The sequence below is a fragment of the Lissotriton helveticus genome, chromosome 7, assembly GCF_964261635.1.
Source record: "Lissotriton helveticus chromosome 7, aLisHel1.1, whole genome shotgun sequence".
Classification (NCBI taxonomy): Eukaryota; Metazoa; Chordata; class Amphibia; order Caudata; family Salamandridae; genus Lissotriton; species Lissotriton helveticus.
The window spans coordinates 597,131,005-597,156,031 of record NC_136068.1 but is presented as its reverse complement, the minus strand read 5'-3'; the positions used below and the strand labels follow the sequence as shown (position 1 = coordinate 597,156,031).

General features: G+C 45.5%; 2 protein-coding genes across 2 annotated transcripts in view; one reads left to right on the top strand and one right to left on the bottom strand.

The window, feature by feature from the left end:
• Positions 1–23,935, bottom strand: part of RAB24 (RAB24, member RAS oncogene family) — a 116,121-nt gene extending 92,186 nt beyond the window's left edge. The window contains exons 1-2 of the mRNA XM_078652774.1: positions 23,776–23,935; positions 15,104–15,379 (exon numbers count right to left, since the gene is read on the bottom strand). Of these exons, the coding sequence (XP_078508900.1) occupies positions 15,104–15,220 (117 nt within the window). The 5' untranslated portion in view covers positions 15,221–15,379; positions 23,776–23,935. The remainder of the gene's footprint in view (positions 1–15,103; positions 15,380–23,775) is intronic.
• The window catches only part of PRELID1 (PRELI domain containing 1), a 52,890-nt gene continuing 51,739 nt past the window's right edge, over positions 23,877–25,027 (top strand). The window contains exon 1 of the mRNA XM_078652772.1: positions 23,877–24,085. The gene's annotated coding sequence lies outside the window, so the exon portion shown is untranslated. The remainder of the gene's footprint in view (positions 24,086–25,027) is intronic.

The window sequence follows — 25,027 nt, the reverse complement described above, 5'->3', positions numbered from 1 at the left end:
ACGCAAATGTTAAGTACATTTAACACACCTGTGGGGTGACTAGCACCTGAGATAAGCCGATCACCAATGGATTTCTGCATTTAACACACTCAGTGTGTCCCTGGGATCAGCGAGTTATGAACATGTGCATTTATCTCACACACACTGCGTGCCTGCGCGTGGTGATGTATGTTGAACACAAACATTGTGCACCTGGGATGTGTCTACCCATGGTGAATTCATCCGTTGTCTTACACGTTTAATTAGAGTGAGTGCTGGCCCACAGTAGGGGTCATCTCTAGTCTGTAATAAAGTTCTAATATCGTCGCCCTACCCTCCTTCCACCAAAAAATAAAAATATAAAAAATAAAAACAAGAACCCCAAATTAAATTATCACTCTTCAATGGAATTAATAAAGCTGCATTGGAAGGGGGCAGGTTTCCAAAACGACATGTGTGCATTTAATGTTCGTCTGCTGTGTACCATGGCACACCCATCTGTGTGCAGAACATTATATGGCCAATACTTGAAATGAAAAACAGAAGTGCAGGGACGCTGTACCAAAGTACCTGCTTGTTTCTGAGAAGTGCTGGTACCCCCCTATTAAAAATATTACGTTTTTCTCGAGAAGTGCACGCACTTTCCCTTATAAAACAGAAAAGTGCAGGTACCCAGTACCGGCCCAATTAAAGCACTGTAAATGGCTATGCATGTCTATTTGGCGACCCTCAGATAACTGTATGTCAATATACCAAATCAGTGTACAAGTTTGGATCTAATTTATAGATGCACATGCATGTATACAGATATTCATAACCACGCGTATCAAGTGTGCCTAGATCAATAATCTCCAAATCTACATGACTATAGAGATCACTTTACAATACTCGTATATGTATTCAATATACTTACTTAAACCTGTTTGTACACATATTGTTCCATATAGAATAATCAGTTTTGCATGCATAGCCCTGAATATGATTCTGTCTACTTCACAAAACAAATTGATTAGAACACATATTGATTTACACAAAAATATATGGGTATGAATATCGAAGCACATACAAGTATGCATGCATCGGGCCATATACAATGATGTATGTACATCGATTTTCGTACACAAAGTATGTATGTGAAGTGACTACGTTCGTCGAGCCACCAATAACTAAACTATAGAAATGCTGACAACATAAAATGAGCGCATATACCACTCTATATGTGTGTATATATAGAAACGTGTACATGTCTATATCCGCTCACATGAGTATGCTCAGATTGATCCACACACACTGCTGACTGCATGTGCCTATATCGTGCAGTATCACGTCTCAATGCACACACGGCAGCCTGTGAGTGCACACCGGCACCTAGGTGCAAGTGTGTACATTCATATAAGGGCCCATGTACAACAGCCAGAACAATATAAGATGTAATGTGCACATATATCGACAGAGGTCCGCGTTTGCTTGCATATGGTCCATGCACATTAATATGCATGAATATATCTCGACATGCAAGGACTAACCAGTGTCTGCGTATGTCATGATAACCACTTTCACCTTGTGCCACGCTGCAGAAGCCTCGACATGGCAGTGATTGAATCGCACGGTCTGGGAATGCTCGACCTGGTTACTGGGACAGGACTATCTGCTCTGCATTTTATTATGTCAGACACCTGAAGAATGACAAGCAGGCAGACAGACAACCCCTCAGCGGAAGGAGCTGCAGTGCTCTACACGGGGCTGCAGAAAATGGGGAGCAGAAGGGGGTGGTGTAATAAGGGCACCCTGAACTCACAGTAAAAAGGGATGGAGGGGCTGATAGGACGTATCCCCAAGGCGGGGGCTCCCCAAGGCGAGGGCTGATATATTTACATCCCGAGATGTCGGTAATGTAGTCATGGCACACAGGGATTGAAGTGATGGGTGGGGGCGCAGTAGATGGATGGCTGGAGTGCTGGGCCCTAGAGTGGCAGCAAAGACTGGAGTGGGGGCAGTAATGATGTCGTCCCAAGATATACACCGATGGCCTCAGCTGAAAAAACTCACACCCTGGGGTGGCAGTAATTGGGGTGGGAGGGTTGTGGACAGTAGTGATGCCACCCAGGGGTTGCGGTCATGGTCACTGATGAGGGTCTGTAATGACTGGAATCCTCGGTGATAGCAAAGGTTGTCATCGTAGGGTGGGGGGGGTCGTTTTTTAAGGGTGCCTCCTGTGGATGACAGGAAATGCTGAAGCTCACATTCTTTTTTTCCCTGAATCTTTTTATTGAATTTAAATAACAGAAAACATAGAAAAGAAAACAGAAAACAAGGCAGTACATTACAAATGTGTCATTTCGGCGCTGGGGGGGGGGGGGGGTACATTTTCAATCCAGATGTCAGAAGTATGTGAGGAGATTGGGGAGGGGGGAGGAGACCAGGAAAAGCAAGATATCTAGATACCTGTGGAGGAAACATCAGGCTGGGAGGATGTCGGGTCAGTGTCCAATTCTGAATGGGGGGGGGGGGGGTACATATATCACCACGGTATGCGTTCCATTGAGTCCAGATTTTCCCCCATTTGCGGGGCGTGCCACGGGAAACATACACCGTCTTTTCCCTAAACATGCACCAGTCCATGTTTTGTTGCCACACCAGAACTGTCGGTGGCCTCTGGGCACCCCATAACTGAGCAATGTCTCTCTTGGCAATCATATTACCCAAGGTCACCCATCGAAGCTGCGCCAGGTCATAATCATTTGGCTCCCAGACATTCAACAGACACTGTCTCGCCTCAGGCATCGATTGTACACCCGTGACCTCACTCATAACTTCATGCACGCGAGTCCAATAGCGCATCACAGCAGGACATTCCCAAAGGATATGGAGAAACGTGCCTACCAAACCACAGCCACGCCTGCACAGTCCATCCACAGAGAATCCCATGCGCACCAGACGGAGACCAGTCACGTATACCCTATGAAGAATTTTGAGCTGGACAAACCGGAGGCGTGCCGGGATAGCCACTTCCTTCGGGGAAGAGATCACAGCCTGCCAATCCTCGTCATCAAGTTCCAGACCATCACTAGTCCATACCTCTTGAAGGTTACTCAGCAGGTCGGTTCTGGCATTGATCAACTTTTTGTAAATGAGCGAGATCGTGCTATCAGGGACATGCCCATCTAGTATCCGATCTTCAAGCGGGGACGCCTCCGGAATATCTGAGCCCAGGGGATAGACAGACAACACCGCATGTCGGAGTTGCGCATATCGAAAGGATTCTCTATCAGTCAATTCATACTCAACTTTCAGCTCCTCAAACGTCTTGATTCTACCCTTGATCCACACATCATTCACCCTGCTGATACCGATCACATCCCACTTATCGAAACCCTTCGACTTCCAGAGGGATCCAAGTTTTTCCGACGCATAAAGCGGGGTAGCACGAGTCGGCTTATCAGCCCAGCCCAGGGCCGCTGTTGCGCGATACCACACCTGCACTGCTGTCCCAGTGGGGCCCGTGAGAAATTTGCCGGCAGATCTCGCGTACAGAGCCCTGTTGTAGTCTCCACCGGGCAGCAACCATCTATCCATCTCAAACGCCGGGCTCGGCAAAGCACCGTAAGTGCAGTGGTTGATGGCCCCCAGCTGAGAGGCCCAATAGTAACGGCGGATGTCTGGGAGCGTGATACCCCCGTCATACCACGGGAGCGTCAGCTTCGCAAGGGCGATACGAGAACGGCCCCCCCATATCAATTGTCTCTGTAGTCTTTCAATCTCACGAAAGTAGCGGGCGGGCACAATATCAAGTGTATTTTGCAGCGCATAAAGGAACCGGGGGAGCGACATCATCTTAAACAACGCTGCCTGTCCCAGAGGAGAGAGAGGGAGCCTACCCCACGCAATCACATCAGCACGGAGGCGCTGGAGAGGGGGCAACAAATTGCGTTCATAACGAAGCACAGGGTCCAAGGTGATAAAAATCCCCAAGTACTCGAACCCCTCCCGCACCACCGAGATGGGACATCCACGAGGCAGGAGAGGAGCCTCGCCGTAGAGAACATAGACGCAAGACTTCGACCAGTTGATGACAAGACCGGAATTTTTACGGAAAGAAGTCAAGACGTCAAAAAGGACAATCAGCGATCTCCGAGGCGACGTAAGATACAGGAGTATATCGTCTGCGTATAAGGATATCCGATCTTCAAACTCCGGAGTCCATCTAATGCCCTTCAAGGACGGCTCCCATCTCAGCCATGCCGCCAACGGCTCCAAAGCAAGGGCAAACAAGAGAGGAGACAAAGGGCAGCCCTGGAGCGTTCCCCTACCGAGGGCAAAGGAGGCTGAGACACGACCGTTTACCACCACTTGGGCTAAGGGGTCGGTGTATAGCAGTTTCACTCAGTCAATGAAGGTAGGGCCAAAGCCGAATTTAGAGAGAACCGCCCAAAGATATGGCCACTCCAGCGTATCAAACGCCATGGTGGCGTCCAGTGATGCCAAGATGGCCGGTTCACGCAGAGTTGCCACCCGCGCAAGAACTCCATGCAAGCGCCGGAGATTCAGTGCCATGTTGCGATGGGGTATGAATCCGGATTGGTCCGGATGAACCAGATCGCCTATGACAGTGACCAAGCGGTTGGCTAGCACTTTGGCCAGGATCTTCGGTTCAGCGTTGATCAATGATATGGGCCTAAAGGAGGCGCAGCGGTCACGTGGCTTGCCGTCCTTGTGAATCACCACTATGGAAGCCAATCTTTGATCAGGAGGGAGGGAGCTTGCCTCCAGCGATTCTAAAAACATCGATCGTAGATACGGTGCTATCACATCCGGACGGAGCTTGTAAAGCTCTATTGGGAGCCCATTAGGGCCCGAGGCCTTACCCGAGCGAACCGAGCGGATGGCAGTCGCGACCTCATCAACTGTAGGCGGAGCCTCTAGGAGATCCCTTTCAGGGTCGGACAAACGTGGCAGCGAGATATCGCGCAGGAGCAGGTGGGAGTCCTGCTCAGGTCTATCAGATACCGGGGAGTACACTTCCCGGAAATAGTCAGCGAAACATTCAACAATATCAGCAGGGTCAGTGATACTCACGTCATTCACATCCGCAATCACAGGGACCACTCGACTCGCACATTCCCTCTTATCCAGCCAAGCAAGCAATTTCCCCGCCTTATCCCACACATTATACAGACGTCCCTGCTGTTCTCTGCTCATCTCCTTCGCCGCATCAGTCACCATCGCCCTATACTCTAGTTGTTTTAGACCCAAAAGGTGCAGCCTCTCCGGGGTGACCTCGGACTCCAATTCCCCTTCAATAACGGTGATGTCATGTTCAAGACGGACAACCTCCTCCCGCCGACGTTTCTTAACAGTGCCAATCAAGGAGAGGGCCTGGCCCCGAATGACAGTCTTGTACGCTTCCCATAACGTGACAGGAGGAGGACACAGAACCCACATTTTCAGCAAAGTATTGATCAATCGTTTTAAGTAGTTCCGCCCTAATCTTGGGATCGCGGAGATACCAGGGGTTTATCGGGGCCACTCTACCCTCCGACCCCAAGTGAGCGTCCACTACCAACCAAAATGGGGAATGGTCCGAGATGCCCCTAGCTAGATGTTTCACCTCCCTTACGGAGGAGGCCTGGGAGGAGGGCATCAGCACATAATCAAGTCTCGAAAGACTGCCGTGGGCCCCAGAGTGAAAGGTATATTGCAAGCGCCCAGGATGAAGCAGGCGCCAGCAGTCGGTGAGCCCTAGAGCCTCCAGGAAGTCCCCCAACCAGGATTGTGACTTCGCAAGTTCCCGGGGAGGGTAGCGATCACACATCCCCGACACTACAGAGTTGAAGTCCCCGCCCACTACAAGCAGACCCTCGGGGACTCCCAAGATCACTCTTCCCAGATCTGCATAAGTAGTAGTCTGGAGAACCGGCGGTACATATACGGAGAGCAGGGTAATAACCCTCCCCTCCCAGCGCCCCACAATGGCGGCGTACCGTCCCCTATCATCAAGGATGATTTCGTCAACTGCAAGGGGGAGGGAGCTCCGAACCAGAATGCCCACCCCCCTGGAGCCAGAAGTGAAACCCAAGTGCGCCAAGAGACGATAGCCACGCCTATTCATGGCATGGCACGTATTGCCAAGCAAGTGCGTCTCCTGAAGCAGAACCACATCAGGGGACAAACGTCGCAACAGCTCCAACACCACGCCCCGCTTGATCCTATCCCCCAACCCATTAACGTTCCAACACAGTAAATTAAGTCCCCTACCCCCATCCCAAAGATCAACCCCATCCCCACCCCACACCGGACGCGACACTATACAGCAGGAGAACATCGATACTATGCCTTGAAGAAAACAATGAAACATGTACTGCAACCCCCAACCCCCCAAAAGACCCCGTACAACTCACCCCCCACCCCGCACCCCTGCGTAAGACTCAAAAGCCACCCCAACTTGCAGTGTGCCTGTCGCCCTATCATACAACTATTCTACGAAAAGAACCCCAGAGGAGGAAGACTCACCCACCCCCCCCCGCCCACACCCCAATAAGATAGCATGTTAGCAAGCAATGGTGGTGTAGCACCAAACCACAGCCGAAAGTCAATACGATGGACCGGGAGCCGATTCCGCCCCCTATTCCTGCTCCGCCGGGCCTCCCTCCGCTCCACCGGAGTGTCCAGAGTGTTCAGAATGAGCTGGTCCCGGAGGCAGCGTGTCCAGCCAGTCATTTGCCGCCCCTGGATGATCAAAGAAAAATGTTTGTTCATTGTACGCCACACGTAGCCGGGCCGGGAAAAGCATAGCATATTTCATGTCTCTCTTCCTTAGTCTCTTTTTCACCCCCTGAAATCCAAGTCGCTGTTTCTGAACCTGCTGGGTGAAGTCCGGGTAGAAGCTGACTGTAGTGTTCTCATAAGCTGTTGGACCAGATAGGCGTGACGCTTGCAGGATCGCATCCCTGTCCCGAAAGCTAAAGATCCGAGCAATGATTGGTCGCGGAGTGGCCCCCTGCTTAGGCGGGCCACCCGGGATCCTGTGTGCACGTTCTACAGCAAAAAACTTGCTAAGGCCCTTGGGTGCTAGATGATTCAGGACCAGATCTTCCACCAGCAGGTCCACTGAGGATGCTTCCGATGTCTCCGGGACACCGACCAGACGGACGTTGTTCCGTCGTGCACGGCCCTCAAAATCGCCCAGGCGTCGAGTGAGATAGTCACGGGCGGCTCGCAGGTTACCCACCTCTGCCCCTAAATCGGAGACGTCAGTAACAAGACTAGATGTCTTTAGATCGAGGGATTTGACCTTTTCATTGGTTTTCGCAAGGTCAGCCCTGATCAGGGTAACATCGATAGCGACAGTATCCAACTTGTGGGCCAGGTCATCATACTGTTGACCCAGTGTGGCCTTCATCCCGGCAATGGCGCCCATAACGTCCCTCAACGACAGATCTTCATCCATCGGAGAGTCTTCTCCAACATTGGCCGGGGATTTAGTCGACCCGCCCGGAGAGCCCTTGACGAGGGTGTATCTGTCCATGACATTTGATTGCACGGAGCCTCCTCGCATTTCCGGTCTGGTCTTGCGTTTCTCTCCCTCAGGCTTGGCGGCCATCTTAGTCCGTGCGCCCCGAAGGGTAGTCTGTGACCTAGTAAAAATGGCTAAACTCGATGCGCCCGCTGCCATTTGGAAAATAAGATGGGGACCTATTACCAGGTGATGAGTAGCAGGAGGCCGAGTCGCCAGTTGTTGAATCGTGGTTAGGTTGAAAGCAGCAAGCCGGGGCGATTGAGACAAAGTCAAATAGGTCTAAGCGCGAGAAACGAAACTGAAAGTAGACGACCGGGCAAGGGAGGCTCGCATGATCCGTTGTTGTTCAATTACTGTCCGGCTGGCAGAGAAACCGGGCCCGGGGCAGTACCATGGAGCAGGCCGGAAAAGTTCAAGAGTCCATATCTTCGGCTCCCGAGGTCCGAGTCGAAGTCCGAAAACGGATAAACGGTCAGCAGGGCCGTGCCAGTAATAACCCGTCCTCTAAGTCAGGATAGGGTACAGGATAGTCGGTGGAGGTGGCGAAGGTCCGGGAGCCCTGAGCTCACGCGACCGTCTTGGGTGCGCGCTAAGCTCCTCCTCCGAAGCTCACATTCTTGTGTGACACTAAGGGCCAACCATGGTGACACCAATGGTGAGGCAAGGGATATTGGAGGAGATGTAGCAACGCTCGTCCCCCCACATAGAAGCCATAAAGGGAGACAGAATGTCTATTTCCACGAATGATGGTGTGATGGGAGACAGGGGGGGTGCTTGCTTGTGTCCTGGTACCTTACTCTACAACAGTTATAAGTACGCCCCCCCTCCTTATAGCACCTACTCCTTCCCCTTAAAGCGCTGGTCTGCCACTCCTCCTTATAGCGCATACCTCCTCCTCCTCCTCATAGCACCGGTCCTGCATACAGACTTACCTGCACTGAGAAACAGCAGGAGGTGGATTATAGTGAACGGGGCCAGCAGTGGAGCCCACCGAAGCTCAGTATGAGCAAAGCTGTCGGTCTGCAAAGCCCAGAGAGGAGCAGGGGCCCAGGAGAGGGAAACCCCGGGCCTGGAGCAAAGGAAGTGAGTCTGATGGAAGGAAAATACCGGAGCATGTAGAACATAGAGTGGGAACAGGGACCCCAAATTCTCGCAAAATCCAGGCATACAGAAGAGCCTGGAAACATAAGAAAATGGCCCAGGAACAAACAGTCGCCCACAGAAAGAAAAGTGCTAATTGTAGGGTTCGGTGTAGAGACTGAGCAAAGAACAATTAAAGTAATTTGGAATAATAAAAATAGAGGTGGGCAAGGCTTACAGAACAAAAGAAAGGTGCGGCCACTATACTTAAAGATAAAGCATGGAGTTGTGGTGTGCAGCACTGGAAGTGCTTGGTGTGAATGTAACAAAAAAAGCTTCAAAAGACAGGACATATATTAGCACAAGTGGAAGATGACAAGTCCTGGGGCGATCCATCTGAGTCAACAACTGAGAAAAAACGGTGGGACAAGCAGGAACCATTATCCAATTAGAAGCAACGTTTTTAAAAGACACAGAAAAAAATCAGAAGCTAGAGACGGGCTGTAAGCCCACAGAATTAATACAGCATGTCGAGAGACAGCGCATACGCGGTCTAGGCTCGACCTAAAAAGGAACATGCACAAAAACACATGGTCAAAGCCTCCAATTGCATAGCCATAAAAACAACACATACATGCCAATGGGTGGATCTTTTCAGACGATGCAGTAACAAGACGTATCTATTTGTAAGGATAGGAGCCCATGGTGATGGACACACTCCATAGGCCTTCATATCCCATTATATTGCTGTTATACAAATAGAGAAAGGGCAGTAATAAGATCTCGTGTTCAGATGATGGCAGTCTAGAAACGTGTATTTTGCTCTGAGCAGTTACACGTAGTCTGAGTTGGTAATGGTACAAGCTTCTGATACAAGCTGTAATTGATAGACGACACAGACAGGGAGCATCCAACATGATGGAGGCAGAAATGTCACTCTTGAAGGGCAAAGGAGGACAACCACTTTGTTAGGGATAGTCACACAAGGTGAAAGAAGGCTTGTGTTTTGGTGTGGACAGTTGTGTACAAAAGAACATGGTTAAAAGAAGTTTAGAATTGGTGAAGGCATTGCATTTATTTATTTTTTGTACAGGAACACAGACATGAAACTTACAAATAAGAAATGCTCTTACAAAAAATTGTCAGAAATAAGGAATATAACTTACTGAAATGCTGATGTGAATATACATCAACCATCTTTAAGGGGAGTTATAAAAGGATGGTGAGGACTGGAGCATACAAACGGATGAAGTACTGCGTCAATTGGTTTACATTCTAGTTAATAATTATATTAACAGTCTAAGTCGAAATTCATGTGTTCCCAGTAAGCTAAAGTAGATACATATTTGAATTATGTTACATAGAACACTCTGCAATACAGTCCAAGGACATTTATGTGATGAGATCAAAAGAACTGAGCGAAGCTGAAGCAAAATGATTCCCATAGCTAGCTGGCACATCTACGGTAGAGGGGGTGGGTACCATAGAGAGAGAAAAATGTATGCATGTGGCCTATCTGGTCCATAGGCAATAAAGTGTACGCTGGAAGTTCTTCTAGTAGGCTGTTACAAAAGTCCAGTTTACTCAAAACTGGAGAATTACTTATCACTAAAAAATAGGAATTGTGAAATTTAAAATGGGTATCTGGCAATGAAGGAATTGAGACACATCTGAGAGTCAAACAACATGAACAGCTTTCGGCAGCTAGAGAAGAGGAAAAGTCTCACAGAGGAAGGATATGAGTTGAGCTAATAATGATGGTTGTAGAAATTACAGAAATACAGCATTTCTGCTGTAGAAGAACTGAGTATGGGTAAGTGCAGGTGTATCTAATACATGACGGCAGAGATCAGTGTGAGAATGTGCTGGGTCAAGGACAATAATTTGAAAAGTCAAAGTCAAAGTCAAAAAGCTTTATTTCGATAAAATGTCATTATCATAAAAGCAGTTTAAAAGTAATAATAAAATTAATGATACATGTCCAGTTGATAACAAGAAGTACAGCATTTACTAGAATAAATATTATTTAAGAAAAAATTAAACAGAGTATTTAAGCTTTCTGGCTCGAATAGCCCAAGCCCAAAATAGAAATTTTGCTAGGGCACAAGCATAGGGTACATAACTATGCGAAACAAGTATCCTGGTTGCCTCAACATGGCTCCTAGTTCCAAGTTGCCGACACAAGTTCTTCAGCCACACCCTTCTTGGATTGGCATATTCCTTGCAGACAAATAAAAAATGAGCTAATGTCTCTGGGTGGGCTGAACATGATGGACACAGGTCAGTTTTGTCTGTACAGGATTTCCATGTTTTGGTAAAAGTGTTCAGTGGAAGAGTACCCGTTCTGAATTTAAAATACAAAGACCGGGCAAAAGGTTTCCCGATTGTGTCTAGATAGGGTTCACGCCTGGGACAGTCTTTAAACATCAAAAAATCCTCTGTGAGTCTGCCAATGGATGGACTAGAATGCCTTTGGGAGCAAGCCCAATCCCGAAAGAGGTTTTTAAGAACTTGTTTTGGAGGAGAGGTTCTGCTGGACCAAGAGTCTGATAGGCCCAAATTTGACAATAGATTTTTCATATCAGTTAACCATTTGACTCTGGCCCAGTGTGGTGACTCCATTATTTCTTCCAAACTTCTGGCGTAGGCACTAAGTTCCTCTACCCGCCAAATGCGGGCCCATAATAGGAGAGGGCGAAATTTCGCAATTTCGCCGATCTGGGTACAGCCAAGGTCCATAAATAAGGGCAAAAGGGGGGTACTTTGAGGGAGGGACATTATTTGCCTACAGAATTTATTCTCAGATTTTTGCAGTGCTTGAGAAGATGCGAAGCCCCAAAGTTCAGCTCCATAAAGCGCAGAGCTGACACCTTTGGCGGCATAGATCTCTAGGACTGTTCCTATTGGTTTGAACGAACTGGAACGTTGCTCCCTTAATAGGGCACCTGTGATCCTTTTATGATTCAGCAGCATCTTATCTAGATGGGGAGTCCAATCCATTTTGTCAGAAATGCGTATCCCTAAATAATCAAATTCTTTCACCCTTTCCAGGGATTCGGTGTTTAAAGTAGGGGGGCGCACTTTCTGTTTAGGGGGATTAAGGACGAGGTATTTTGTTTTATTGGTGTTTATGACCAAGCCTCGGTCGGTACAAAAGGATTGGAAGTTATCCAAGAGTTTCTGTAGTCCCATAGGGGTTTTGGAGATTAGGAGCGTGTCGTCCGCGAAGAGGAGGGTCGGTATACGTACCCCCCCCAGGGATGGTTCGTCAGATGGAGATTTAAGTAAGTGCTCCACCACCCCATTAATGTACAGGGAGAAAAGGGTGGGAGCCAGAACACATCCCTGGCGGACCCCTCTCTCGACCGGAATACAGCCTGTTTTCTCCCCTCCGGAACCCCACCTGATTTGGGCAAAGCTGTCTTGATGGAGCCTAACTAATAGGGACAATAAGTACTGTGGGAGCCCCATGTTGGCCAGAACCCTCCATAGCGAGTCCCTGGGGACGAGGTCAAAGGCAGTCTTTCAATCGATAAATGCGAGATAAAGACTGCCCTTGCCTATCACTACCACCTTCCAGTGGATCATCATAAGCCTAAAGGCCTGCTCTATCGTTCCAGTGCCTACTCTAAAGCCGGCCTGAAAATCGGTAAGTATTTTGTTTTCATCCACCCAGTTGAGTATCCTGAGTAGAATGACTTTACCAACAACTTTTTGGCTTACATCCAGTAAGCTAATCGGCCTATAATTGGACGGATCATCCCTAGGGCCTTTCTTGTGGATGGGAACCACCTCTGCCCCCTTCCAAGAGACAGGAATGGGGGCACCCCTACAGATGGCAAGGAGGAGGGAGTGGATTAATTTACCCCAATTGGCACCATCAGCTTTTAGCAGATCCCCAGGGATGCCATCTGGTCCTGCAGCTTTTTGTGGAATGATGGAGTTAATAGCATATTCTACTTCCTTCAGTGTAAAATCGGGATCGCCAGGGAAAAGGGAGTAGTCAACATGAGGAGAGGAATGGACAGACCCTCTTCCATTCATATCGTCATGGCAGGAATACAGTTTGGAAAAATGAACCTCCCATACCTGACCCGGAATATTGCAGGTTACGAGGTCAATATCCGGTCTGTTTCGCGCCCTTATGGTGTCCCAGAAGGATTTAGAGTCTTTTTTCGTGCTGGCTTCCTTAAGGGTTAGCCAATAGTTATCCTCCCACTCCCTTTTAGCTACCAGTAAAGCCTTTTTATGGTCTCTTCTGGCAATTTGGATTAGAGGGAGAGACTTCCCTTTAACTGCCTCTATTAGGCGTGATTTGGCCTTCCTGCAATTTGCCGAATACCAATCATGTGTGCCTTTTGGTTTAGGTTTCTGTTTCCCTACTGGCAATTGTACCCAAAAGAGGTCTCCAATAGTTTTTATAGCAGCTTCAAAAACAGCGGTGACCTTGTCTGCTGCTATGGTCAGATTAATGGAGCCAATTTCAGCTTGCATGCCCTTAACCACTTCGTCTATTGTGGATAGTTTGTCGGTATTGCACATAAACTTACTCCACTTTAGACGCCTGCCACAAGTAGCGACAGTAATCCCCTGTGGGCGGCCAAGAGAGACTGGCAGTGCTTCAATGTTCCAAGGATTTTTTAAGGATAAGGAGAGTGGGTTATGGTCGCTCTCTACGGTATTGGTAATAACCATATCGTTAACATAACTCCAGAGGGCCCTATCCAGCAGGATATAGTCAATCCGAGTGCATTGGCCAACCCTGTTGAATGTGGGCGCACCCCGGAGATCAGATCGAGTGCGACCATTAGCAGCTCTTAATCCAAACTCCAATGTAAATGCATTGAGATGGATTGCACTGCGAGTCCAGCGCTTAATGGGTGGGATAGAGAGAATAGGGATACCCCATCTGCTGTCCTCTTCTCCTAAATCTCGAATTCCTTCTAAGGGGAGTGGTTCATATGTACAATTAAAATCCCCTGCTATTAGGATATGTCCACAACCACTCTGCTCTCCCAGCTGAACCTCAAGCTCCTTCATTGTGGGTGAAATACACCCATTTTTTGTTCCCCTAATATAAACATTGTAAAGGTCAACGGTTATACTTCCCCGTAGACCCAATAGGGAGACACCAAGAATATCCGGAGTTCCTGCCTTCTTAGTAGTTATTCTGCAATTAAGCAGGATACTTATCCAGATAATAAGCCCCCCCCGATGGCCGTCCCTTCCCCGCCTTGGTTTTTACTGCTGGTACAAAGAGAGTGACAAACCCCACCCTATGCAGTGGCTCGATAGCCCATGTCTCTTGAAATATGCAGATATTGTGGGCATCAATCAGGGCATTCCACTCCGGGAGGCCCAGCTTCCTTGAAATCCCAGCAAGGTTCCAGCTAAGGATTTTTAACTCGCCATGCGCTGGGTTTCCGGCAGGAACCGCAATACATCGAGGGTTAGATAAATCTGCACTGTCCCTAACTGATATAGGTGGTGACACCTCTAAGTTTGTAGGGAGAAATGTACCCAACGATGCATCCTTTTTTTCCTCATTTACATGAGGGAGGTTAGTGACTAAACCTCCCTCAAAAGAAAGTCAATCAACCTCATCCAATACACAGTACCTATTGGGATGGGCAAACTGTGTATAGGAGGGGTTAAAGGACGGGGATGGAGACGGGTCCTGCCATGGCTGTTGCCAATAATGATTGGCAATGGATGGTTGCTGGGGAAGTTGCTGCCACTGCTCAGTAGAATGGAAAAAGGGCGGTACAGAGGGGAGAGGTTGCTGCCACTGGGGACCAGCATGGTACGGGACAAAGGGTGGAAAGTTAAACGGCTGTCGCCCGTGGTTAGGGACATATTGAGGGGGACGTGCAAGCCCTTGATTAATTGGATTAGCTGGCCGATGGAAATTGGGTTTTGTCAAGTGGGGAAGGAAGTGAGATAAGGGGAGTGGTTTGATCTGGGTGGCAGGACCACTATTAGGTGATTTACAAATAAAGGTCGCAGCCCCCACATCCCTAAAATTAACAGTAATTACATCCCCTGGTATTACATGACGGCAGAGATCAGTGTGAGAATGTGCTGGGTCAAGGACAATAATTTGAAAAGATTTAGAGAATGACTAGCGAATAAGGTATGAAAAGGTAAAGGAAGAAATAACAGCGCTGATCAATTAGGCCGAAAGCAAGAAACGTAGCAAGCCCATGAATATACCTTAGGGGGGCACCCACCTGAATGGGGTTAGGCTATGACAAAGTTATGCCTCATTAGACTATACAGTTTCTTAATGCCATATATTCAAAAATGTTAAAGAATAAAGCTAACCGAGACTAGATGAGATCAGCGACCCAGCTTTTTTTTCAGTCAAGGTGGACCCATGGCCGACTAAAAGCAATAGTAGTACAAATTAGTGGGACCTCTTACCTTTACACAAAAGTGATAAGAGAACAATACAGACAAAGTGGTAAAGGAGGTCATATACAGGCAGAAGCCCTCAATAGAGAAATAGGGGATGATAGAAACACTTACATTCTGATATGGCCCCATGAGAAAACGGTGATGGACGTATCGCTCCACAAGGCTGGTCTTGCCCACACATTCCTTCCCCAGCATCACCACCTTAGCATCCACACGCTGTCCACTCATCTCTGCTGCACAGCCTGGAAGGGCCAGTGCTTCGCACTCTCTTGCTCCTCCACAGCAGCAATGGCGAGTACTGCACAGTCAGTGAGGGGTAGTTTAGAAAACAACGTTCAAAGCTTTATTGTTGATAAGGGGGTGGAGGGACCAAACTAGCAAGTTCACCTGTAGAAGAGAAACAGAATTAAATTATCAAAATTACACAGAAAGATTCTCGTGACAGTATGTTAATGTATCCAACCCCCGGTTAGAAGAAATACCTCATGGTGGTCTCTTCTATACACCATGAGGTATGTAATGTGCAAGTGTGTCCATATATAATGTGTAACGGTCTTGGGCTACAGCAAAGATAGCAATATAGACTAGTGCAGCAAAATGTAAATCATGAGATCTTTGTACAAGTTCTATGGCTAAACGTGTTTCTTGAGTAGTAACTACAGTCTTTTTTGACCCTGGAAAGTGACTACTACTTCTTGCCTTCAGTAAACAAACAGTAATAGTCTAGTTCGCTTATAACTAAAGGAGAACTTTGCACTAACAAATGTAAACATAGAATTTAAAATGGATATCTGATAGTGTAGCTGTAGGTCACATTAGATATCAGAAGTGTGAGCAGTAAAGTGAAACACTACTATTTTTGGTATTTGTCTATTTAATCTTAGAGGACAACCGCATGTCCACTAATTACAGACTGCCCCAAGAGGCCTCGAAAAATCTACTCGCCCACTTGTAATTGCGAGTAAAATTGTATCAGGTAGAGCTATTTTTAGCATCTACTAGTCCCATCTGGTGAGTAAACTTAGGCTGGAAAGGAAGAGGTGAACCCTCACATTTGAAGGTGCTCTCATATGTGATCATGAAGAAAATGGCAGCTCAATGAATTAAAATATTTGCCCACGATCACATCATTTGAAACCAGTTTAAGGGTCAAGAGCATTAGAAATAGGTTGAGTAGATTATTTAGGTCACTAAACCTGCAGGTCTAATAAAAATTTTATGAGTTTTCGAGGCCTGCCCTAAAATGGCTCTACTCTTTGCTATAGAGCTGACAACATACAGTATTTTTCTGCAATTTCGGCAAGGTTCCATTTTCTACAGAGCGTCATGTGATGATAAACAGAGGGCTTGTGCAGCAGTCTAGTCTGCTCGGACTTGAAGTTCTGCCTGTAAGATGTCACTCTACAATGCCAGGGCGCTGCCAAGTAGGCTGGCGAGACAGACTATGATGCTATTTGTGTGACCCGAGACCAAGAGAAAAGTGAAAGTCAAACTAAGTACACATACCGTATATCTCTCTGCAGCTACAATTTTGACTTCTGGGTACCAGTCAGTAAAAGTCAAGGCCTATACTGATTCATTTCTAGGATGGTGGAGGCAAGAGTAAAGCAAATAACACCGACAGAAGGCTGACAAACATTCAACAGTTTTGTCAGAAACAATCATCGCAAAATACATATACAAATACATGCACACACACGTACTATCTCCGAACAAAATACGCTGTAACCACTTACTCTACATTTCTCTCCCGTTCTAGTCACGTTTTGATTATCTTCTGTGGAGTGCAGGTCACCAATGAGATGGGGGCCGATCTCTGGTTTTATAGTGACATGTTATGGTTAGGTAAGGATACCTGCCTTCGAGAATTTATCAAAAGCAGGCAAAGCCTGATATTGTGCTCTATAAATAGATTTATTTTTGCCAGCAAAGAACCCTGTAAATAGCAGGGCCTGGCTCGAATAGCCCCGATTGCTGCCATGTTATGACGGTCCGGTTTCTAGTAGCAGCCCTACAGCCTATATATCGGAATTCCATGTTCATCAACGACCACTGCCTCGGTTAGTTAGTTAGTTTCACTTACGGTAAGGGGCCAGAATTGTGTCACAACTCCCCTTTAAGATTTATGTCAAACTTTGCTTAGTGTACCTATGTTAGCTAGGTTCTCATCTTTAAATAAGCACAGTTAATAAAGGCCGTGAATGTTTGCTCAATGCTGCCCTGTATTATACAAACCAATGAGCATAAACCTACTTTGACGTGTCCATATATTGGTCTTCTATCTACTCACTTACTGCTTGACCTTCTGAGATGTGTCTGCAAAAGTGACATCTTGTCCTTAATTTTTTTAGTCACTGTTCAGAATTTGCGTCTATGCCAAGTGGCCCTTCTACTGTCTAGCACTGCCATACAGAACCCGTTTAACAGCCACCACTGATGCCGCATAAGAAGACTCCCACCGCCAAAACATAGCCACCATCAACAGATCAGACCCCTTTACCCTGGGTATTCACAGCATCACTTTCCTAGCCACCATCAACAGATCAGACCCCTCTGCCCTGCGTATTCACAGCATCACTTTCCTAGCCACCATCAAACATCAGACCCCTTTGCCCTGGGTATTCACAGCATCACTTTCCTAGCCACCATCAACAGATCAGACCCCTCTGCCCTGGGTATTCACAGCATCACTTTCCTAGCCACCATCAACAGATCAGACCCCTCTGCCCCCTGGGTATTCACAGCATCACTTTCCTAGCCACCATCAACAGATCAGACCCCTCTGCCCTGGGTATTCACAGCATCACTTTCCTAGCCACCATCAGTGTAGGGAAGTCACGAAATCACACGGAATACTGTAATTTGTAGGCAAGGTTTATTCTGATCCTTCTGCCATTAAGTCCAAGTCAGTAATGACATTCACATATTCTACATTAACTGTTTCGCATTCTACATGTTTCAAAACATAACACAACGTCCCCATGATCACGTCTGTGTCACGAGCCGCCAGACACAGCTGAGTGCTCGTGACACAGCTCGTGTGCCAATATGTACAATCCCTACACACCTTCCCCCTTTATAAAAAAAACACAATTTAAATTTTCTAGTTCATCACAAAGTCATTAAATCTAACTGGCAAACGATGATAACGTGTTGTTCTGGTATTATTGGTGCTATTTTCTTCATGTGGGTGTTCCACATTGTTATTTTGTTTTCCCACATCAAAAAATATATTGCTGTCATCTTCATTTACAATTTGATTGGGACCTTTAAACAATGAAATTCTGCTTAAGTTCCACACAGAACCTCCATCCACCCTGACCGCATTTCTGAAGACTTCGATAACCTTCTTAGGATTTGACCAATTTGGTAAACCTTTATTTACACCTTCCTTTCTTTTTACACGGACATAATCACCCACTTTAATGGAGCAACAAGATGTAGAACCTATTCTCTTGACCATATTATGTTTCATTTTGTCTTTATATAATTGAACTCTGTTTTTAACTGCTTCAAAATCTACTTTCATACAATTTTCAGTACCAGCTAAATTTCCTTTTAACCACCATGGAACTAATTTTGTACTAGGCTTCCTTCCTCTTAGTAGCTCAAAAGGTGTGACTAAAGTTACTGAATTAGGTGATGTCCTATAAGCTAACAACATGGATTGCAATGCATTTCTCCAATTTAAATTGCCCTTGATAGAGAGTTGTATAGCTTCCTTAATTACACGGTTGAATCTCTCAACCTGGCCATTGGCTTCTGGATGGAAAACTGCAATTTTCCTATGGATAATACCGCACTTAACAAAAAATTGTTCTATTTCCTTGCTCACAAACTGCGGCCCATTATCAGTCACAATCTCCTGAGGAATACCTTCCCTGCAAAAAATTTCATCTAGGAATTCTATTATTTGACATGAAGTTACTTCTCTTACCATTTTGACTTCTGGCCATTTAGAAAAATAGTCTATAAGTACTATGCCAAAAGCTTCTTGTCTAGGTAAACAATTAAAAGGTCCTATTATATCTATTCCAAGTTTTCGCCAGGGTCCTGAAGGTAATTCAACAGGACATGGTTCAGGGCGTAAAGCGACTGCTGTCTTGTCACTATTTGAGCAATAAGAACATGAACATACAAATTGTTCTACACATGAGTCAATGCCTGGCCACCAAAATGACTCCTTCAAACGCCTTCTGGTGAATGATATCCCCAAATGTCCCTCATGGGCAATCTTAAGAATAGAGTTCCTAATAGAAAAAGGTGGTACAATTTTATCGCCACGAAGAATTAATTCATTTTCTATTGCAAGTTCTTCTTGAATTTTATAAAAACCCATCAAATTCCCTGTTAACTTCCTCTGTTCTGGCCAGCCATGAATAAGGTACTTTTTGACACTGCACAATTCTAAATCCTTATTCATCTCTTCCATCCAATCCTTTTCCTTTAATGATATTTGTTCACCACATACTAGGTTAATGTCATGAAAAGTAAAGGCCACTTCACATTCTTCTTCCTCAATTTTTGCATGTGTCCCTGAATCAGAAATCAATCTGGACATGCAATCGGCATGCATATTCGCCTTTCCTTGAACATATTCAATGGTGTATTGAAAAGATTGTAATCTTGATGCTAATCTTGCCAGACGTGCCGACATGGTTCTGCCTCCACCTGGAGCCATGAGATACACTAAAGGTTTGTGATCAGTCTTTATCAAAAATTTTGTACCCCACAAAAAAGGTCTAAAGTGTTCAGCTCCCCAAACACATGCTAGTAACTCTCTCTCTATTACAGAATAATTCTTTTCTGCATCTCTAAGAGCTCTAGATGCATAAGCAACAACCCATTCTCTTTCATTGTCTTTCTGGAGGAGTACTCCACCTAAACCAGAAGAACTAGCATCTACCATGATGATACATTTCATTCCAATTACAAAAGGTTTGAGACATGGTGCTTTTATAATAAACATTTTTAAATTTTGAAAAGCCTTTGTCATTTCTTCAGTCCAGTTATACTTTACGTTTTTCTTTAGTAGGCACCTGAATGGATCAACTTTTACTGAAAAATTCGGTATAAATTTGGCATAAAATTCGATAAGGCCTAAAAATGCTACAAGTTGTTCTTTTGAAGTAGGTATAGGAGCATTTATGATGCTCTTGATATGATTTTTTTTTGGTTTGATTCCTTCTCTACTTATAGTATGTCCAAGGTACTCTACTTCCTTTTGTTTAAATTTGCATTTGTCAATGCGTAGTGTTAATCCTTTGTTTGCTAATGCAGCAATCACACATTTTAAATTGTTGTCATGTTCAGTGTCATCTTTACCGTATACTAAGATGTCATCTTGAAATGCTATGGCCCCGCTTAAACCTTCCAAAGTATCTCTCATTAATCTTTGGAACACTGAGGCCGCACTCGCTAAACCAAAAGGCATGCGACAAAACCTGTATAATCCTTCAGGTGTGATAAATGCCGTTATGTTTTTGGATTCATCAGCCAAAACAACTTGATGGTATGCGCTGGCTAGATCAACACATGAGAATACTTGTGCCCCAGCCAGTGTCGAGACCATCTCATGTAGGTTGGGTAAGGGATGTGAATCAACCCAAATTGCTGCATTGACGCTGCGGAGGTCAATGCATAATCTGAGTTCCCCATTGGACTTAACCGAAATCACAATGGGGGAAACCCAAGGTGATGACTCTATAGGTTCAATAATGTTTTTTGTACAGAGATCTTTTAACATTTCCTTAAGTTTGATTCTGTATGATAATGGGACATTCCTTACTCTATGTCTCACGGGAATGGTGTTTTCTTTTAACTTGATGGTGTGTTCAAATCCCTTATACTGGCCTAATTTACCACTAAAAACTGTAGGAAAAGAATTACGCAATTCCTCTACTATTATTGAACTGTTCTCAGTGACATTCGGAACACTTAATATTTGTTCAACGTATACAGGTGGATCGGCTCTGGGATCAATTTTCATCCCTAATTCGTACTGGTGTGGCCAACTTAGGAGTGACAATCCAGATCTTGACACATAGATTTTCCCTGTTATGTGTCGGTTGGCGAATTGTATGTTTGCTATGAAGTAACCAATTAAGTCAATTTTGTGGCCTGTGTATCCACCAGGGGAGACATCAGATTCTTGTAATTTTCTGTTTGGAAATTTGTCTTTAAATACATTTAAGGAAATTATTGTATACCATGCGCATGAGTCTACGAATATTTCTAAACTCACTTTATCAATATTTATGATGCATGATGGAAATTTTTTGCAATCTTCGTCCCCACATGCGTTGATAACTGTATTGACTTGAAACTTTTCTTCATTATCTGATTGGTAATCATCATAGTATTCATTTATACAGTTCATTTTTCCTTGTGCTGATCTGCAGCATTTTGTGAAATGGCCTTTTTTGTTGCACTTTAAACATATTTTCCCTAAAGCAGGACAATTCTTATAATCTGCTAAGTGACTATCACTGCCGCATCTAAAGCATAGCAGTTTGGAAGTTTTTCTTTCATATTTCTGATTCTTGTATTTGTTATCACCCCTAGAATTATATTCACTCCTTTGATAAAAACTTTTCTTAGATCTATCTACATCTTTAGTTATGTTAAAAACATCACTTTTATCATTGCCTCTGATCTCTTTGACAAATTTTTCTGAATGTTCTATAGATTTAGCAATGTCTATAGCATTATTAAGTGACATATCAGACGTTGTCCAAAGACGTTCCTGTACTTTTTTGTTGTTAGTTCGCATTAAAATCTGGTCTCTTAACACTTGTTCATATGATATGTGTTCGAAATCACATGTGACAGCTAATGATCTTAAGGCTGATACAAAATCCTCTACTGGTTCATCATTTCGTTGTTTGCGAGAATAAAATATAAACCTTTCCATGACTACATTCTTTTTCTTTCCATACCTTAGACTTAGTTGTAAAGAGGCATATTCATATACATTGATGTTCCCTGGGTTCACTAAAGCTGGCAATGTTTTGAATTCTTTCAAAGCTATGCCGCCCAAGCAGTGTTTGAGAAGTGATAGTTTTCTTTCTGGCTCACACTCCCCTTCTTCTAATACTTCAACATAGGCCAAGAAAACCGGTTCCCAAATTTCCCAAGCCATGGGTGGTTCACCAGGTGAAGATAAAAATGAAGGTGGAGGTACAATGCCTGACATGTTAATTACACTATCTATAAGTCAAATCAACACACAATTATAGGCTTAATGCTATATAAGTTATATGTACATTGAATATAGGTTAATGCAGGCTCATTAAGAAGAAAATATGACTTAAATGTTTTAAATTAATAATTATCAAAGTTATTAATTTTTAATTTGTGAGACACACAGTGTGCGTGTCACTGAAAACCTTGTATTAGATGAGATCTTCAATGCGATGTCTTTTGAATTGTTGTGAAATGATCGTTCATTATTTGTGCGCTGTGCCTTTAAAATCCAGAGTGTGTAGACCGGGTCCTTATTTTGGAAAACAGTTTCCGTGAATCCGTCTTTTCTGTTTGTGGCGTTGCGCGATGACCTCACTGTTCACGTGATCAGCGGTGATAGACAGTCATGCGCGAGCTCTTGCGCGTGTGTGATGTCTGGTGGTTGGATTCAATTTTCAAAAGACGCCGGTGAATTGTGAGTAATTCCACCGCAGTTTCCTTGTAAGAGAATGATTTTGGTTTCCGCTTCTCTAGAATTAAAAGTGATACCTTCCGTTTCCGCTTCCCTTAATGTTAGTATTCCAGTACTGTTCGTAGATAGCGCTGGTGAATTCAAAGAAGTTAAATTTGAAATTAGTTGAAATTCTTCTGTTCCTCCGAGGTTCCTTATGCAGGTACAAATCCCGCCCGTCGCCAGTGTAGGGAAGTCACGAAATCACACGGAATACTGTAATTTGTAGGCAAGGTTTATTCTGATCCTTCTGCCATTAAGTCCAAGTCAGTAATGACATTCACATATTCTACATTAACTGTTTCGCATTCTACATGTTTCAAAACATAACACAACGTCCCCATGATCACGTCTGTGTCACGAGCCGCCAGACACAGCTGAGTGCTCGTGACACAGCTCGTGTGCCAATATGTACAATCCCTACAATCAACAGATCAGACCCCTCTGCCCTGGGTATTCACAGCATCACTTTCCTAGCCACCATCAACAGATCAGACCCCTCTGCCCTGGGTATTCACAGCATCACTTTCCTAGCCACCATCAACAGATCAGACCCCTCTGCCCTGGGTATTCACAGCATCACTTTCCTAGCCACCATCAACAGATCAGACCCCTCTGCCCTGGGTATTCACAGCATCACTTTCCTAGCCACCATCAACAGATCAGACCCCTCTGCCCTGGGTATTCACAGCATCACTTTCCTAGCCACCATCAACAGATCAGACCCCTCGGCCCTGGGTATTCACAGCATCACTTTCCTAGCCACCATCAACAGATCAGACCCCTCTGCCCTGGGTATTCACAGCATCACTTTCCTCTACCACCTGCCCCATCATACAAATTGCACGTCACCACAAACCGTACTCTCCCATATACATCAGTCGATACGCCACCTCCAGCAACAGTCCCACCATCAAACCCCGTATTCCCTAAACTGCCCTCCAATTTCCTCCTCGAGCCTACTGTCACCTTCCTCAAAAAGCTCCCCCTTACTCTATCGTTCACACATGTTTTCCACACCTTACACCCTGACTCTTTCGCCCTTCCCACTCCCTAGCTCAAAGACGTCTACATAAAGCTGCCTTACCTCTTCCTCTCCTTTCCCTCTGCTCCTTTTCGTCACCTTCGCTTTAAGAGGCTCTTGCTCCCCAGAAACAACAAGGAAGCTGGCGCTGCTGCGACTGCATCGGTTCTCTACGCATGCTCGCATTTAGTATACTTCGCTGGCTGCGAGAAACGTTTCCTGTAGATCTCCCGGAAGTACCGGCGCGTGCCCCGGAAGTGTGCGCGAGCATATTCCGGAACAGGAGGGAGCCTGGGGTCCTTCCCGCTGACGCGGCTGAGCCAAGATGCGCTCCAGAGGATGAATGAGGAGGCAGCGCCAGGGAGTATGAGAGGTGAGAAGGGGCCGAGGGTGCGCGGAGAGCCCAGGCCCGGGGGCAGGACGGTGGGGTGCATGCGAGAGGGCTCGAGAAGACGAAGTGCGGATCAAGGTGACGAGTGTATCAGGGAGGAGGAGCAGCATGAGACCACACTAACCCTGGATTAGAGGCGATTTCCAAAATCTACGTTACGTATGAATGAAGCGCTTGTTCTAGACAAATATACTTTGTAGAAAAAGTAGCATGTTACGTCAATGTGGCAGAATAGTTGCCAGGCGAAATTGGTTGGAGCTGAATGGGGAAAATACATCGACTGCATTCCATACATGATACATTTTTACCTTGTACAGAATTGCAATTTTAATTATAGGGAACAGTGGTATAGCAAGGGTGATTAAGACCTAATGCAAGCACGGAAAATTGGAATCCAATTTTCTGGTTTAATATAAAAAAAAAAAGAATAACTATGGGCAGAGGGGACCGTGGGGCACCTCTGTCACTGGACCAGCTACATGATTGATAGAGAGATAAATACATCTGTCCAGAATGGTAATGGTGAAGTGGGATGCGAGCTGAGCAGTGACTTCATTGGAGCGACGGTAGGAACATACAGCTAGGACAGTGGTTCCCCCAATTTTTTGACCCGTGGCTCCCTTGACCTAATTGGCAGTTGGCCGCGGCTCCCCACCATTTTTTTACCGGTGGGCGACTGGGGGGGATGTAAGCACGACCTCGGAAGTACTTCCTGTTGTCTCCCTTGAATTAATTGGGATGCAATGAAGGTATTATAATCATATTTGTAACAAATTAAAAAGATAACAGTTGTTTAATAAAAACTTGTTAAGTGAGAAATGATACACCAATGCTGCAAATACAGCAGACCAGAGACAAGCTATAGCTGCAAATGCAGCAAAGCACAAATCATTTCTGCAAATGCTAAGAGTACACATGCATCGA